Consider the following 18,481-nt stretch of genomic DNA (forward strand, 5'->3'; position numbering starts at 1 on the left):
GTATGGTTGCTTACTGAAAATTTTAAAACCTTGAAGCTTCAACATTTATTCGGTAATTCATGGTGGTTCATCTAAAAACTTCGATCTCGACATTCGCAAAAAATTGTGGTCTTTAATGCATGCATGTCATTCAAGCATTCTATTTTATATAACGCTAATGCTTAAGGAACGTTTCAATGACGTCCCTTTATTCTCCTCATGTTACCTTCTCGGTGAGGTGATAAAAACAAAAATAAGAACTATGGATCGGTCATGGATGGACGGTGGGATAAGGAGAGTCAAAGAGGGAATTTTTTTTACAGCTGGTACATAGAAGCTTGTGTATCTGAGTTGGAATTACTTGTAAAGCGCTCAGAAAACTTTGAGGAAGTAACATGCATGTTGGTTGCTTTTCACTTGATTACATACGTGAAAATGCCCGTTGGTGCTATTGTGTGCACTGGATGTTCGAGATATGCAAGAAGCTTTTTTTTAGAGAATCAGGGTGTCCTGAGGATGGTGAGCAGTGTCTTATTGGTTTTAAGGATTTAATTTGTTCTGAAGCAATGTGTGTGCTAGCTAAATACTTCAGTAATTTGTTATTAAAAAGTTCCAACATTTGCTTTAGAATATGCAGCTAAATGATAATGAACTCTCTCACTGGTGGGCCGTTAAATTTGGAAAGAAGTATTGAAGGTTGGAGCTAAGTTGTGTTAGTTTCAGCATTTTTTTTTTTCATTTTAGAAATTAGTAGCTATAATTTCAAAACATTAGTGTAATAGCATACAAAAAGCAAATTGCCACAAGAGCTCTTTTTAACAAATTTTTGATAGTATTTAATTAGTCATCATCTGTTCAAAAGAAATTCTAGCATTCTATTCAATTCTAGATACAGTACAGACCGCTTATAACAGAAGTAGTGGGAGTCGCGAATATCCGCACTAGTGTAAGCGGTACCACACCATAACCAAAACGACCTTTTTCAAAGGATGCAATTGCGCAAAACGTATTGAGCAAAGCCTCACGTGTGCGATAAATGAAGTATGTGGTGCACTGTGCTTACAACATTTTGAATTTTCAAATGTTAAAAAAAGAAATTAACATCTAAAAACACGTGTTGCCAACGAAATGAACAGAGTGGGGGAGGGGAGGGGGTCTAACAAGAACAAGCACCATGGCGGAAATACGCTGACTGCTTCTCAGACTGCCTTGATTATGCGCATTACACTGAATCTAGAATCGTGTCCAGAATTTCACACTCTCAAAGAAATCAATCGCTCGATTCCACGGGCTCGCATTTGATTTTAAGACGTCGCAATGGAATCGCGAACCACCGTTTGAGTGCTACATGTGCCACACCCGTTTTCATTAATGATTGTATATACTCTCGTCAAGAGCAGCCGCCGCAAAAAGTTTCGTTGATTGCGTACCAAATGTATGTTGTCGCGGGTAGTTCGTCCAAGACATGAAGATCCGGTGTCGAGAAGACCGCACTCAAGCATTGAACCAAGAACAGCGTGCATGATGCGAAGTTCACGTGGCCGTGAAATCAACAACGATGAAAACCCGCCAAGCTTACGTAAGACAGCGCACTGGCAGCAAATGTTATTGCATACCACAATGTCACTCCTATTATTTTGTACACATACTGATGATTATTTTGTTGTGTTTCATAACAAGAGGTCCTATTGCAGCGTTTACGCTTCTTAGGGTCCTTTTTTTGTATACCTCTTGCTACATGTAACCCTCCACCGAAATACTCGCAATAAACTGAAACTGAAAAAGGCGAAGGCTTGCGTCACAAAGTCGTAAAAGGTTTCAAATTTACGAACAAGGTAGAAAATGTGATATCAGTAGCAAGCACGATGACGACTACACTTTTCTCGACAAGAAACTGTTAAGCACAGTTGGTAAGGACGGGATCGCACGTGCCATGTTGAGCCGTGCGCAGCCAGAGCCATGCTAGCGATGCTAATCTGCTTTGGCGCAATGGGTTATCCGTCACCAAGACAACCGCCCTTCGCGAGCCCGCGCAGTGTGCCGTGGTCTTTTTTCTTTTTCTTTTTCTTCCCTGCGCCCTTCATTCGCTCACTCCGCGACCCCTCCTCCTAACAACCTCGTCGCTCGCTCCTTAACGGCTCACCCTGCGCACCTCCTTTCAGCTGCACACTTGCTACCGGGATTGCCACAAAGGTTTTCCAACAATCACATTGTAACCAGTTTTTCATCTTGGGGGACAGCACAATAAGCAGTATGCACATACGTGGGGTACCATGAGAGGGTGAACAGGAGTTGAAAAAGACTGCATTGCAACCGGTTCTGCACTCTAAGAGGTCAGGTTATAAGTTGTCTACACTGTAGCATTGTAGTGTACAACTTTACAAGTAAATTTTGTCCAGAGATGCTAGAATCCAGACCTGTTTTTTTTTTGGCGAAGCAACAGAGAGCTTGAGCTTCACTATAGAGACCGCTGTCGTCTTCGTGACGTTGACACGGTAGATGTTTAAACAAATGCAACTTTATGTAACGCTACATATATTTTAGCTGATGACTTCTTGAATATATTCACTGAAATTTCATCATAATTTTACCTTAACCTTGTGCACGCAGATATTGGCATGTTTGTTTCACCAGGAAAGCTTCACTTTCTTAAACCAAGAAGAATGCATTGTAATTGAAAGGGCCTTACGCAGGGGTGCAGCATGTTTGTTACAGTCAAGAGCAGCCTGAGTGAACCACCCTGGAGTGCTGTGTACAGGCTGAGCCAGTCGGAGGAACCATCGTGTCCACCATCACCACACCTTGTCGCTGTCTTGATGGAGCCAACAAGTGAGCAGTTTCCGAGATTATGCAGCTAAGAAATTGTGGGCCCATCACAAATGGAATCAAATGCGACAGTAGGGATTTGACGAAAAATTTGTGAACATTGGGTGTTGCTGGAGCTCTATCACACCTTGTGTTCACGGGTCTTTCATCTCTTCAAGCTTCAGTCTTTCCTTGAAAGAGTCCTTGAAAGTAGGGATTTGCCATTCTGTTTCTGTACTGCGAAATGTTATGAAGGGCAAGCAATTAAAAAATATGATTGCTGTAATGACAACACATAAATACAGAGAGTATTTACCTGTATCACCTGTAGGTAGAGTATCACCCGTAGAGTATCACCTGTAGGTGATTGTAAGAGATCTCGAAATGAGAGCCCGCTCTCAGAGTGAACGGACACAGTAGACACGGTGGCACCATATCAAAACATTGTCTACATTTGTTCAATTACCTCTACATCATAGATATTGTCAGCCGAATCAAATACATCACTAGTGATCAGCTCGCTAAATACCCTTATCCAATATTGCAACACACTCAATCAAACATAAGAACAAACGCAAGGTAATGCAAAGGTGACGGTGCCAACTCTCTGCTCACCATGAGGTGCCCACGGGAGACAACCTACACCGCCGTCCCCATGGACCAACCGCAGGAGGCAACCGATCGCGCCAGCCGCCACACAGTACAAGAAAGTCCCTCATACCCAACCCAACTGCCCCACCAGGTGTCACTCCTGGCGATAGCCACTAACCGTAATGATGGTCATGAAAGTCGCTGGCGAACGCTGCACCACCTACTGCTCAGTGGCTGTTAAACCTAAATGTGGCTTATCCGCAATACACGTGTGTGCTTCAAGGTGCAAATGTCTTTACAGGAGGTGATAGCACCCTAAAGGGGCAATGCAGGTCGTAAGGGTGATGCATTGTTATGGCCAATTGCAGCACCAGGGCATGCGTGCGCACAATGTGAGCACAAGGTGGAAAAGGAAGAGGAAGACAAAGCTCAAAATGAGGAAGCAGTGGGTGTATCATCTGTTTCCTCTTTCTTTATCGAATGCTCCTACTACTGAAATATAACGATGTTTTTCATAAGCTGCTTGTGTTCTATTATGAAAGTGGATTCACATTCAGATCCGTGAGGACAGATGGAGCTCTTTGTTTTGATCTTTGCAAATGCCTGACAGTTGCCTAGTTCTCTCTCTGTGGATAATTCTTACGGTATCACATATCAGCATAATCTTTACTTGTTTAATTTATACCATGCCATAATGTGATTTTTTTAAGGGTAGATGCAATCTGAAAAAAGAAAAAAGGGTTTCATTAATCTGTAGCGTAGAGCAATAAAACTTTTGTTGTATATATGGGCTTTTCTGCTAATTTCAAATAAGTAATTAGTTTTACGGTAAGTTGCAGAGTTTCGATTTTATGCCATGATAATATGTAAGGTATAATTGGTTTTTTATGCCGCTGAACATTTATGGTTCTCGGTTACTGATGGCTCATATTGCTCTACATTGACTGTAGAATGCAAATAACAATCAAGAAAGTGTGTATAAAACATTTTAACAGACAAGAAAAACTATTATGTAAGAATGCCTAGAATCCTCGGCCCTCGATAATTATTCACTTTAAGTTTGCAAAAATTATGCAGGCAATATAAAGTTTTAAAGAAAATACTGGCGCCCTTCACATGTTATTTGAATATGTTGGCAAAATTTGATCTCGATTGGGCTATCAGAAATACCAAAACATGATGTCTAAACTCAAGAAGTTGCCAAAAATGGATCTTGAGAAAAGTGCATTTTAAAGGTGTAAGTGAAAGTTAATCTATGCGTAAATGATATGTTTTGAAGATTATTTCTTCCATCATGAGAACTTGGCAGTCATTTATTTCGAGCATGTAGCTTTAGGAAAGGGCTTATGCATAATGCAAAAGCTAGCAGCCACGTGGCAAATTCCAGAGCACACTAGACAATGAACTCTCTTTAGTTTTTAGCAGCCACCTTGTTCTCTTTAAAAGTGATCTTAATCTGCTTTGGTGTAATTAGAATCTACAGTTTTTTTTTGTCGTGAAAGTAAAGAAACTAAACTTGTGAAAGTAAATAAAAACAAAAGATATGTAATTGAAAAACTTTTGTTTTTCGACTCTCATTTCTACTTAAGTTGTTAGTTTTGTCTCCATCGATGGCAATTTTATGAATTTACTTTAATTTTGCTTTATGCTATTATAATTACCAAGCTTCATTTAAAAACCTCATAGAACATCCCTTAGATTGGCTTGGGTTGTCTGTTGGCCTTATATACTCAAACCAACTGTTCTGCTGGGACATGTGATTGAAATGTTTTTCTTTCAATGTGACAGAAGCTGTTGTGATGCCTCTGCTGGATGGTGCCAATGCTCGAGGATACCAAGAACCAGAGCTTTTCAGTCATACGATCTCATCAGGCCACCTAGTGTACGGCCTGGTGTTCAAGCCTGCACACTTGGAGCCCCAGCGTCGCTATCCCACTGTGCTGACCATTTATGGGGGACCGGAGGTTCAGCTCGTTACAAACTCCTTCAAGGGCATGCGGTAACTATCTAAAAAGACGCATCCTATTTATCTTGTTATTCAGGGAGGCCCGATTATGTGCCTGCAGCTAAGGCTGTGCTGGAAGCATGTTCACAATGAAGGGGCATGCACATGAAGGGGCATACACATATACAGGCATGCATGTTGTACTCATGGACTGAAATGCGACGATTTATAAATAAATGAGGCATTATGCTTCTGTTTTTCACATCGGCGTAATTTAAACTCGCAAACATCAAAGTCAGCCTTGCCTTTAACAGCCAGATTTGTAATGGCATGATGCAATTATTTTGATTAAAGCAGCAATAGGGACTACACTCAAAGCTCGATAAAACGAACCCAGGTATAACGAAATATTTGTTATAATAAAGTAAATGAAGATTAGTCTTACAATAGATATAATGTTAAAAATATACTTTTATAACAAATTTTTGGATATTACAAACTTATTTTGGTGCAAGATTCAACTTCGTTAATAATGAGGTTAGAGTGTACAGTAAAAACTCGTTAGTTTGGAGTGATTGGGGCTGTGAGAAATCTTAGAATTAAGTGGGTTTTTGAATTAACAGAACATACAAAAAGGGAGATGCAAAGAACTCGCAATTGTTCGAAGTAATCGGGGCTAATTTATTGCTGTGTTGGCTGGTTTGTGGCTTCAGGGGTTATGTTTTCCTGCAATACCTGGTCTTCATTGTGCTGCAAACACGGAGGATCGGCTAACCTCACTGCTGCCATTGTAAAAAAAAAAAAAAAAGGCCCTGTATTTGCATGTTAATCTGCAAATGTCGTCGAAAGACGATAGTCTTGCTTGTGGAGAGAGTGAACAAAACATTTATTTGATGTTCTGCGCAAGAAAATCGGTGAATGGTATTCTGGAGGGGCTGCGGTTAGAGTGCCTCAAGTGTGCAGCGGAGGCGAACGAGCGCATCAAGTCACGACACACGTGAGACATGAGCGCTATCTGGAAGTTATCTTTCAAAACAAAGTGCACGGCGTGCGCACCCATATCGGAGGTGATAAAGCGTAGAACGCAAGGCTACCAGTAGGTGCCACTACCGTGTCGTCTTAGCAAAGCTCTGGAAAGACTTGCCTTTTCGTGCAAGTGTTGCATGTTCAGTGCAGCGTGATAAATGCTACGGTTCTTAGAATTACCCATGTATGCCTTTTCTAGTAAAAGACACACATACAGAATATTGACGTTTTGTTATGGTGTCTCAGATATGTGCAATAATTGCTTTTTTAATTGACAGTCACACAAGTATGAACGCTGAATTTTGAGCAATATTGGTGGGTGCTGCGGATAGGGTCGGCTGTTTGGGGTATCGTCGGGTGATTTTCAGGGCACCGTTAAAAGCAGACAAACACACAAATGTACAGACAGACAGACCAAAATTTTTGCATAGAAGGTCTTCAAGAAAGACTATCATCTTAAAAAAATGAAGACGCTGTCATGATCAATTGAAATGCGAGCCTGCGGAAAACAAAGCCTGCTTCACTGCAACTCAGTGGTGAGACGCGGGCAGCTTGTCGCTTGGTCCTCACTGCATCAAAAATCATGATGTGACCATTCGCGCATTCTTACTTGTAAAATAAAGAATTTAATGATGGCCAGTGTGACGAAATCCATTATATGTTTTGGTTGGAAAATCATGATCCTTGAGGCTTTCAAACTTAGTTTTCAAGATAGGCATTGCAGGAAAGAGCTTCACCTGCAGTGCCGGTGCGAAAATTGCTGGAGCAACCAGAAATTGAAGGTTCGCAAACACTGCGAATTCTACCAAACTGCCTTTTATTAAACTTTTTTACAATCGCAGAAGGAATGGGTAAGTCATAATGCGCTGACGTTGCGAGAAACATGCAATATGCTGCCCGTGCATCATTGCTGTGTGGCAGTCAAGTACGTCTTGTTTTCCGCAGGCACATATTTGGCTTGACCATGAGACCATTTTTTTTTTGCTGGAAGTAGCAGGATAGGTGTGCTTCAGCTGCCACTTAATAGTGTCGCTACATTCCATTGCTCTGTGGTTCTCAAGAGCCATAGCTTCTGCGCATTTGTGGCAAAATTGGGATTGGCACATAACACCCAAAGTTTTTTAATTAACCAGACTTGTGCTTTTTGAATTAACCAGACCGCCGCTTCAAATTATCCACTCAAACTTGAGTTTCGAAATACGGGACCACGGAAATATTTCGGACTTAGCAGGATTTTGATATAACTGAGTTCGAATTAATGAGGTTTCACTGTAGTGGGTTGTACAGTACCATTCACTGTTAAAGGGAAAACTACTATGAGCAACATTGATATTACTGACCTTTTAACAGCCAGTGAATAAGGAATAAGGAAACAGGCACTAGTCCATCAAAGGAAGTCAGAACTGTTAATCAGTGCCAGTCTTGCACAGTTTCAGCCATTTAAGCTGTTGATGTTAAAAGACATCGCTGTAAGTTGTTCGTGTGTGTTCTTATGTGGGGTATGGCACATTACAAGGAGTATGTGGCTTGCAGTATGTTGGACAGCATTCTGGTGTGGGCTGCTGTTCACATGTGGTAGTGTCGCCATTCTTTTATTAAGGAAGCGCTGTTGGTGGCATCCAAATTGGCCATCATGATGTTAATCTAGTGACTGCCTTGAATTCAATTTATGAAGTTTCAATGAACTCTGTGCACGTTAAAGCCGTAGTTCTTGCAGATAATTGTCCTTGCTCTTGCTTCATGCCGTTTGAAAGTTATTATTCTGCCTTGAGTTGCAGACACCTGCGGCAGCACCTCCTGGCCTCCGAGGACTACGTGGTCGTGGTACTGGATTGCCGGGGATCACGGCATCGTGGCATCGACTTTGAGTCACATATCAAAGGCCGAATGGTTGGTTATTTAGGTTGACGGTACCATTTTGATTGTGTGCAGTGGCTGGCATTTGAGAAACCGCGAAGCAATTGCTGTGGTGGTTGTGATATTCTGCTGCTAAATTCTGCTGCTGTTAAGGGGGGACGCGGCACTTCGGGACCGAAAATCAGCCAAAAAATCGAGTTTTCGCGGACCTTCTTTTCGCGTTCCCGACATCATTGCGCACCTATTTACAAAATTTCATAGCCGAATACCATCAACTTTTATCGTTATTCAACTTTAAAAAACCGAAAACGGGCGTCCTGCCCTTTAAATTGAGGGCGAATAGCGCAGGTTTCGGCTCTACGATACGCGGGAACTACGCGCTCGATCGGCGCCATTTTGGTCTTGTTTGAAAGAACGCGTTTTCAGCTGTTTTTTTTATTCAGTAAGCAACATTGAGCGTTTCCCCGGCTCGAAAAACGGGGCCTCAAAGACGAAGATCCGCGCTCACTGCCATTGGCTAAACGGCGCACGTGACTGAAATGGCGCTTTCCGGTTGGCTGGAAGCTCGCGGCTTGCGCCTGCATACGCGACCCGACGCCATTTTGAAAGGGTTACCGCTGTGACGCCTCGAAATCGGCAGAGCACTCTGAAGCTTCTGATCGTATCGCCATGCCTGGAAACGCAAAAAAGTATCGGACCGTGCACGCGTTTGGTCGCAGGAAACGCAAAGGTCGTGGGAGAAAGTCTACGAAGTCATCAGAGCCCTTGGTTGACTCCGACGAACGATGTGTCGACGCTCCGCGGCCGTTCAGCGATGGTGCGACCGAGCGCGTTGCCTCCGACGACGATGACGGTGAAGCGAACTCCGGACGACTACGAATCGACGCCAAGGTGGTGACAAACGCCGAAGTTGAAAAAAATCATGCCCGGGAGAAAGCGACGCTCGACCGGCTTTCATCGGCGCCAGCAACTGCACGGAAAATTGACTTTTTCACCGCGAGTTGTAGCGAGGCAACCGCACAGGACTCGGACCACGCTGCTCCTTATCTGCTTATGCATCTAGATATCCTAAACGCGATAATGGGTGCCTTGTGTTGCAAAGCCTGCCACGGACCGGCTACGATCGTCAGAGGGGATCGGGACTACGGACTTGCCGTGAAAGTGCTAGTACAGTGTGAAAGGTGCGGCGAGATCGCGAATGAATGGACTTCGCCTCGCGCGAACGGCACGAAAACGTGCAATCCGTTTGAAGTAAATCTTCTCGCTTCGAGGGCGATGGTGGCTACCGGCAACGGCCAAACGAAAATGAACGATATTTTCGCAACAATGGGCATCTCACACCGCGGTATGCACCACAAGACGTTTCAGCGGCATTTGAAGAACACGCTGGCACCCGCTGCAACGCGAGCGGCTGAGTCCGCTATGAGCGAATGTGCGGAAAAGGTTAGAACAATTTATGATGACTTGTGCTTCGGCCACCGGGGCAATATTGCCGTTAGCTACGACGGCACGTGGAAGACGCGAGGCCATTCTTCCCACATCGGCGTGGGCACAGTTATCGAATTATTTAGTGGCTACGTGTTGGACTACGTCGTTCTTTCCAACTTTTGCCTAGGCTGCGAGGTGGGCCCAAAGCCTAGTAGTGAGGGCTATCAAGAATGGAAGGCTAACCACAAATGCCAAAAAAATACGAACAGCAAAGCGGGGCAAATGGAAGTGGAGGCGGCTCTAATTCTATTTCAGAGGTCGCTTGAACGCCATGGCCTGCGCTACACAACTATGCTGTCTGATGGAGACTCTAGGACATTTTGCGCCATACAAGACGCCAAGGTGTATGATTACATTGACGTGCAGAAGGAAGACTGTATTAATCATGTACAGAAACGGATGGGCACCGCATTGAGAAACCTGGTGCAGAAACAAAAGTGCGATGGGAAAAGAGGCCTTGGTGGGAAAGGCAGGCTCACAGGTGAGCTGATCACCAGGCTGAGCACATATTATGGCCGGGCTCTGAAATCGCATGAAGGTGACATGGGCGAGATGCAAAAGGCTGTGATGGCCACATACCGCCACGTCACCTCCACTGATGAATGCTCGGACCACAGTCTGTGCCCAGCTGGTGAAACTTCATGGTGTCGGCACAATGTCGCAAAAGCAAAGGGTGAGCCCGACCCCAGGCATGCCTACAATCTACCGAAAGACGTGGCAGAGGCATTACTACCGGTTTATACCCGGCTTTCGGAAAGAGCCCTGCTTCAGAGGTGCGAACGCGGCAAAACGCAGAACTCCAACGAGAGCCTACATTCGGTAATCTGGAGTTTGGCCCCCAAGGAGCACCATGCGTCCCTGTTCGCTGTTGAAGAAGCTGTTGCAGAAGCAGTGCTGTGCTTCAACACGGGCAATTTGAATTCTGCAACGGCAATCTTAGGTAAAATGGACATGAATGCGACAAGTACTGGTGCCAGGAGAGCGAGAGAGAAAGACCACCGTCGCAGCATTGTCTCCAACAAGAAAAGAACAGCCTCATTGGAACTCCGGAAGCTAGTGAAGAGGAGGCATGAGCACAGAATGCATTCAGACTATGCTTCTGGTGCGTTTTGAGGTTGTCTTGTTGCATCTTCTGCAATAAAAATGTGTGCCCACGTTTTTTCTCGATTTCTCAAAACGACAATTTTCATGTGCTTCCCATTATGCCGGAGCAATATCTCTTGTTTTATCTGGGTTATCATTACGATTTCTTTTTTGTTTCGAAGATAAATGCAGGGGATGTGTCGTAAAGTAAGTTTTATTGTAATAATTTTTGGAGAAAATTCTCTAAATGGATCTTTTGTTTCAAGTGTAGATGGGGAAATTTTTCATGTCATATTCAACATCCCACAACTTTGCTTCGAAATAGCCCAGAACAATGATTTATACTTTATTGCACACTGTGAACATACCGAATTGGTTCTATAGGTTGCACATCAATATCCAAGTTACAGTTAATTAGCTAATTAGACCTTAATTGAAAAAGACGCAGTTCATTATATCTTTAAAACTAATTGTCACAGCAAAAAAAGAATTAGATTTTTGAAATCAGCAGTAAAATCTACATAGGCTCTCCAAATTTGACTGAGGTACTCGCAAAAATAAAAGAGTTTTTGGAAGATGTAGCATCCCCCCTTAAAATTAATCTGTGAGCCACCTGCGATGTCTGGTCCCTGAAACACTTTCCTGTCTTTTTAAAATTGTGTAAGAGGTCAGACTACTAGTACAGAGTAAATTATTTGCATTATAGATTAAGCAAGGCATCTTGTATGAAGAGTGCCTAAGTAAAAAACAATATTTTTTGTTATCACTGCGCGGTGCTTATGGTAGAGTCTGTAATTACACTGCATTTGGTTTTCAAGAGTTGGCCGACAGTTTCTTGCAATGTATAAAGGTGCCATATTTTCTAACAAAGCAAGTTGATTGCGAGAAGGTAGACCCTGGTGAACACTAAACAAGGAGAGCCTCAGACCAAAGCTAATCTTTTGTCTAAGGGACTTGGTTTGCCATGGAAATAGCTGGGTTCTGTGTAATGTTTATAGTTTAAGAAAGCTTTGTGAATAGCATAATTTTGAGTGCCAAGAGAACTCAAATAAATAAGCTTTGAGTCTGAATTTAACCAAATGTTTTTCTAATACTTCAAATCAAAATTGTGAAAAAAAAGTGGCAGAGGACCCCAAGCATATTCTAATTTATATTCCAAAGAATTATAGCTTTGCAGTGGCACAACCGGGCACTGTCATATTGGGGTCATAAGAAAGAGTATTTCTCCGTCTTCAAATTTATGCTTTGTCTCGTCTAGTTCTGTCCACTCGGCATCTTGTTTGTCAATATTGTTTTAAAACGGCACATATTCGAGACTTCAAATTTTTGTTTTCAGCTTGGTCCTTCATTCAGAAACAAGCTTACAAAAACCAAATGTTTAAAATCGGTTTCAAGGCTTTCGATTGGCTGCATCTGCCCCAGCATACCTCACCATTGGTTCAATCCTCGCTCCGGGAGAGGGTCGTCTGCTGCTGGCGCATCGCGAGGTCACGGCTGTCGACAATACTTAGTGATGCGTTCGCACTCGTTCTGTGTGCACAGGTCAGTGATCACTTGGGAGTGTAATTCTGCTTTAGTGTGGCAGCTGCAAGCCGAACCTCACTAATCGAAGCGTGATAGTGTGCTGCGCTCGTCGCAAACATCGCAGACGTGTATCTTGGACAGACTGTATTTTATAGTGCTAACTCGTGAAATCCGTGGTTAGAGGTTTTGCTTATCAGCACTTTGGACCTAGTGACGGAGACCATCGCAGGATGGTGCTTTGTACTCGTGATCAAGCATGACACTTTTTTGCTGCTTGGAGTCGTGGCTAGGTCTAACTCTGCCCACAATGAACTCCGCTGGCAGCACCGATGCACTATAAAACGAATTCGAACTTTGCGAACGAGAACATCACGCTAGCAGACACGCAAGAACGAAGATGCCGTAATGCATGCTTAGTCGCAAGCAATGAATTGCATTGCCCACTGGCTCCCTGGAACCGAGGATTGGCATTTTATGGCAATGTACTCCATGGCCATGCTAGCTGCGCTATGTGTTTAGAGCACTGGTGGGAGTGATTAGCAGCTTTGCATGTCAGCACCCCAAAACGCATGACCGAGCACTCTGCAGGCTGATTTTATATTATGAACTGTCATATTTATTTTCCAAAAATATGACTATAGTTCAAATAGTAAAATTCTGATGTGAACCGAATCAAATGGCGAACACTTGAAGAAAAATATTCGAAAGCGTGAATATTAGTACACCGCTATTTTTAATGCTATTGAACAATTTAGTGTCATGATAATGTTTATAATGTGTTGCTTATGGCAAAATAAAAAGGAGGCTGTTGTTTGTTTTTCACAGGGAACGGTTGAAATAGCAGATCATGTGGAGGTGCTGCAATGGCTGGCCCAGGAGAAGGAATACATTGACTTGTCCAGGGTGGCAATCCATGGCTGGTCTTATGGTGGGCAGTTGTCATCCTTTTGTTGAACTGCATTACTGTCGGCACACCATTGCTGCCCTAGCTATTGCATTTACCTAATGTGCTCAACCCATGAAAAAAATGCATGGACTCACAAAACTTTTTATTAGAAGGGTGAGGCATGCTTAATGTTGAAGGGCACTTCCCTACTTAAAAACAGTCCGTTTTTAACACAGTCGATCGGTGATAGATTTAATATCATTCCAAAGCATGGCACTTTGCTATCTCTTTATCAAGGCCCAGTTCATGGTTCAGCATACTTCCATTATGATGTCAATAAAACTGGCGCATTGCTTTGTTATTTTCAGATTTTATCAATTGTACCATTTGCAAAACTGTTCGTTCATTCCATGATGTACCAAATTAGGGGTGTGCAAATATTTGATCTTTTGAATAGATTTCTAAAAGCTTTTTGCTATCCACCCCGCAGCGGTGGTCTAGTGGCTAAGGTACTCAGCGGCTGACCCGCAGGTCGCGGGATCGAATCCCGGCTGTGGCGGCTGCATTTCCGATGGAGGCGGAAATGGTGTAGGCCTGTGTGCTCAGATTTGGGTGCACGTTAAAGAACCCCAGGTGGTCAAAATTTCCGGAGCCCTCCACTACGGCGTCTCTCATAATCATATGATGGGTTTGAAACGTTAAACCCCAAATGTCAATCAATAAGCTTTTTGCTATTCGATTTGATTCGCTTCGGTATTTCACTATTCGAAGTTTTCAGACCTTTAAGAAATAAGTATAACAGTTTAACTCGCTTAAAATCAAGTCGGAGCTCTTTTGAGTGATGTGCGTAATACCAATTCTCCTATGACTTGATGACGACGCTAACAACTGCCGTTAAAGCAATGCACTGCCATGGAGTGGGAGAGTAAAGTCTGCGCAGCAGATAAGGAACACTCCGCCTGAAAGAAACGTGCCCTTGTCTGCAACATAAGTTAAGCTTCAATAGAATTCGAAGAATGCAAAGTTAAGGGTAGTGCCTTTTCTGTTCACGTGTAGTATTTATGACACCACTTTGATTGTACCGAATCACGTAAACAAACACTAATTGGTCTCTGCATTGCCTCGTTCTTAATGAGGCTTCCAAGGAACTCAATGCCGATTAGCAGCACCCTTGTAACACTCTGCCAACCTGGTGAAAAACCCTTTCTTGTTCTCATCTCATAATATGCTTAGGTATGTGCTTCAACATTTTTTTAGTAATTTTGCTTCAAAGTGTTCAAAAAAGTATTGGAGAAGTATTCTGCAAATATTTGATGCGATTCACACTCGCACTTTCATATGCGAATTTGCTTCACATCAGAAATTTAGCTAGTATTTGCTGGGCTGTAATCAAAATAGAAACATGCCATTGGCAAGAATCACCGAGATCTGTTGACTTTCTGTGGGTTTGTGTGAATAGTGAACTTTTGGTTTGAAATGAATTTGACGTGAATAGTGATTTGGTCTAATAGTTTGGAATTCAGTAGTTGGAATGGTATATAGTGCATATTAGAAAGGAAAATGAGCATATTTGTCTTGACCCAACTAACCTGCACAACATTTTCAAAAATTGGAGCGAGGCATGCGCGAATGTCACGATTTTTTATTCGAAGTGAAGTACAAGCAACTTTGCATCATAGCAAGATTTGATTTTTAGTGGGATGCATGTGATAACATGTAATATACATTATGTTCTAAAATACAATATACTTAGATAGTATGAGCCGCTGTAACAAGCTTTTAAACTTAATTAACAGATGTGAGAGTAGTAATTGTATTTAACCTTGAAGTAGGGCTTCGCAGCAGTTAGGATTTTTTTTTAAATGGGTGTGTTCATGGCATAGCATTTCTATACTGCAGTTGCACCACCTTGATCAAGGGGGGAAGCACATTCGAATCAATATGCACCTATTTGTTTATTTCAAATACCGGAATTTCAAACAATTTAAATTCGTGTCAAAGTGAATTCGAGTACTACTCTATATGTTCGAATATTCGAAGTGCTCGAATATCCACACATGCTTAGTCAATGCAATCTTTAGCTGAGTCAGCTTTCAGTAGTTGCCTTCTGAATACGCCTTTGTGAATATTCTTGCTCTTCTAATATTCCGACTAATAGTAATTGCAGCGTATGAATTTGCCTTGAGATGAATTAGAAGTTTTCAAAATTTTTAAGTACGCATTCGAATTGAAAGAATAGATGTACAGTCGAACTCGTTTATGATGAGCACGAAAGTGTTGCTAAAAGTGGTCATTATATTGGTAGCTTAGTGACCAGGCCATTTTTTTTTTCTGAGTGTTTCTATGAAAAAGTGCTAACGACCCCTCTGGTAACTAGTTGAGTCTTCTGCATTGTGAAATGATGGGCATTGCGTGCACATGAGTGAATTAAACCATCGTTGCAATGAACTGACACTGTTTCACTTGAGCCCCACAGGTATGCTTTAAAATGATTGGAAGCAAGGGGACAACTTGGAATGCAAGAACTGTGTTCATGGTTACCATATAATATGTTAATTGGTATTTGGCTTAATATTTTTGAAAACTGAGCAGCAGCCAGGATGACATGGGCTTTACGCTAGAACCATGTAAGACCCACAAGTTTCGAACCTTGCGTGAAAAGCAAGGATCTACCATCGAAGTAGCATGATGAATGTTTGTTTCAGCCAGAGACCATGTCTTTGTTAGGGCAGTCTGTGAAGCAAACAATGTTCACTACGTTGCCGAGGGTGCTCGCAGTATAATTCAATCTGATCATTGCGCAGGTGGCTATCTGTCACTGATGGGGCTGGCACAGCGTCCAGACATCTTCAAGGTAGCCATCGCTGGGGCACCGGTCACTTCGTGGGAGCTCTACGATACCGGCTACACAGAGCGCTACATGGGTTCCCCTCAGGACAACCCTCAGGGCTACAGAAGGGGATCGGTGCTCTCCTACGTCTCACAGCTGCCGAGTGAGCAGAATCGGCTGCTCATAGTGCACGGCCTGATGGACGAAAATGTGCACTTCACACACACCAGCCAGCTGGTGGCCGCACTTGTCAAAGCGGGAAAGCCTTACCAGCTTCAGGTACTGCCAAGGCACTTGTCTACCTACCCATATGCTGCTTTTCTGTGGTAATTCAATGTGTGCTTTTCGATTCTGCAATCTGATTTCGGCAGTACGGATTATTGAACTGACATTGGTTGGGTTGCAGGTGTACCCAGCCGAACGACACAGCCTGCGCCACTTGGACACTAGCGAGCACTACGAGACCACGTTACTCAGCTTTCTGCAAGACAACCTGTGACTCTGCCAAGAGATGGCATCGCTGCAGATCCATTTTTTCATGAGGGTTGAAAAACCGGAGCTCTCAACCCTGAGCAGTTGCTTTGCGGTATCGCGGCAGTTGTTCGCCCTACTTTTCTGGTTGTGGAAGGCAGTGGAAGGTGTTCGTTCCTGGCTGCCATGTAGCAGCCCTGCTTATTGGCTGAGCGATACCTTTCCATGCTACAGGGCGGCACACGCAACGAATGGGAGCCTCTGTCGAGTGGCTCAACGTCGTGCTTACAGAATGCAGGCCGATGCTGCTGTGGTCGTTTTATGCTTGTGCTTTCCCAGTGATACGACCTTTGCTGTTTCAGCTGGTGCTGTGGTAGCGCAGCTTGGGCCAGCCATTGTGGCCCAATGGCATGAGTTGCAAGAGGCCGTAGCTCTGGTACCGCTAAGCTGCCATGTCATTGACTCTGCAGTATCGGAAGGGAAAGAGCTTTGGTTGACTCACCGAGTGTGTCATATGCCAATCAGCATCGATTGCTGGATGCAGTCACTAACAGTGTGCATTCTTGTCAGCGAGTGAACTTTTCTGTGCGATTCCCCATCTGTGCCTGGTGATAACAGTGACTTGCTAGGTGTGACTTTTAACATGACAATTGTGTGTATTAGTGATCAGGGGAAAGCCTGCTCTTGTGAGCAGGTTTTTGCAGTCTCTAAGGCAGGGGAGTGTGAATGTGTGCATCCCGACTTTTCCTCAACTAGCGGCTATATTTTATTACATTTAAAAATGTAGGTAGGTTCTGCCGGCCGCAGAAGTTTGCCGGATCTGCAGCGCGTGGCTGAGCGACGAAAAACTGCATTGCTTCGTGACCTACTGTGACATGGCGAGTGTCGAGGATATCAGCCGCAGCGTCCACAATAAGATCCGGCGTTGACTAAACGCCCCATTGCTAATCACGGAGGCCCATAGCCTCAACACCCGCCGTTTCTCGGTAGGTGACGCACCGATGCAGTTTTTCGTGGCTAGGCTGCAGATCCTGCAAACTTTTGTGGCTGACAGTAGGTCTCCCTAGCATTCTTTACAGTGTGTGATAAAAGAGGCGGCTCACTGTGATGTGCATGAGAGTGCGGACCTTTGCATGCCAATTCACAACACGCTGATGCGACCAATGTTTCTTTTTTTTTTTTTTTTGGTCATATCCCCTGTATGTGTCGGAATGACTGTGCCATGGACTATCGTGTATGCCATTAATCACATTGCAAGTGCAAAAGCAAGATTAACTCTTGGGGAGCTTAACTAATGTTTTTTTTTATTTCTTATTTATAATGATGGTTGCTCCAGCATGCTAGGAGCTAAGTTGTCATCGGGCTAGTACTGTAGAGGTGAAACATTTAATTTGAATGATTGGTCAGCCTGTATGATATCATCAATGTAATCATTCAATAATCTTCTTAAATGAATTTGGGAAGGTGCAAGTTTTTACAAGGTCATGGTTAATGACGTGCAAATCTGATTGCTGTGTCGTTTCAGTGAGGTGAGTTTGTGGATATGTTCTTGTGTACTAGTTAAACAGTAAGGGAAGAAAAACTGAAAGAAGAAATACAAAATTTCACCTTCTTTCCCACAATTTATCTTACTCCGTGCCATCAATACTTCTGCTGCATGACTTTTGCCTGCTGGTTGAGCATGAGAAATTGCTGCGGCACTTAAGTTTTAGTCCAGTTTTTTTTTTTTTTTTGTGAGTTGACAAGTCAGGTGTTCTAGAAAAAAATAAAAAAGCTATTTAAACTACTTCATGCTTTAATAGGCATTCTCATTTTCTCACATTCTAAATTTTTCATACTGTTAAGACTAATTAATTTTTACATTTGTAGAAATAGCTCATTTAGCCATTATGTTTGTCATTCTTTTTATTTTTAAGAGAAATATTAATTGGGAGGATCAATATTTTATGTTGGCATGGCTATGTTCTTTCAGAGAATCAATGGATTTGTGTTTGTG

General features: G+C 43.1%; 1 protein-coding gene across 3 annotated transcripts in view; it reads left to right on the forward strand.

Moving 5' to 3' along the window:
- Positions 1 to 17,191, forward strand: part of LOC119171829 (dipeptidyl peptidase 9) — a 51,169-nt gene extending 33,978 nt beyond the window's left edge. For 2 of the 3 annotated variants that reach the window (XM_037422682.2, XM_037422683.2), the window contains exons 13-18: positions 2,673 to 2,808; positions 5,164 to 5,374; positions 8,119 to 8,236; positions 13,124 to 13,226; positions 15,989 to 16,293; positions 16,421 to 17,191. In XM_037422682.2, the coding sequence (XP_037278579.2) occupies positions 2,673 to 2,808; positions 5,164 to 5,374; positions 8,119 to 8,236; positions 13,124 to 13,226; positions 15,989 to 16,293; positions 16,421 to 16,513 (966 nt within the window). In that variant the 3' untranslated portion in view covers positions 16,514 to 17,191. The remainder of the gene's footprint in view (positions 1 to 2,672; positions 2,809 to 5,163; positions 5,375 to 8,118; positions 8,237 to 13,123; positions 13,227 to 15,988; positions 16,294 to 16,420) is intronic. The other variant, XM_037422684.2, reaches the window with a different exon arrangement.
- The last annotated feature ends 1,290 nt before the right edge of the window (positions 17,192 to 18,481 follow it).

Source organism: Rhipicephalus microplus, chromosome 4, assembly GCF_043290135.1.
Source record: "Rhipicephalus microplus isolate Deutch F79 chromosome 4, USDA_Rmic, whole genome shotgun sequence".
NCBI classification, from domain to species: Eukaryota; Metazoa; Arthropoda; class Arachnida; order Ixodida; family Ixodidae; genus Rhipicephalus; species Rhipicephalus microplus.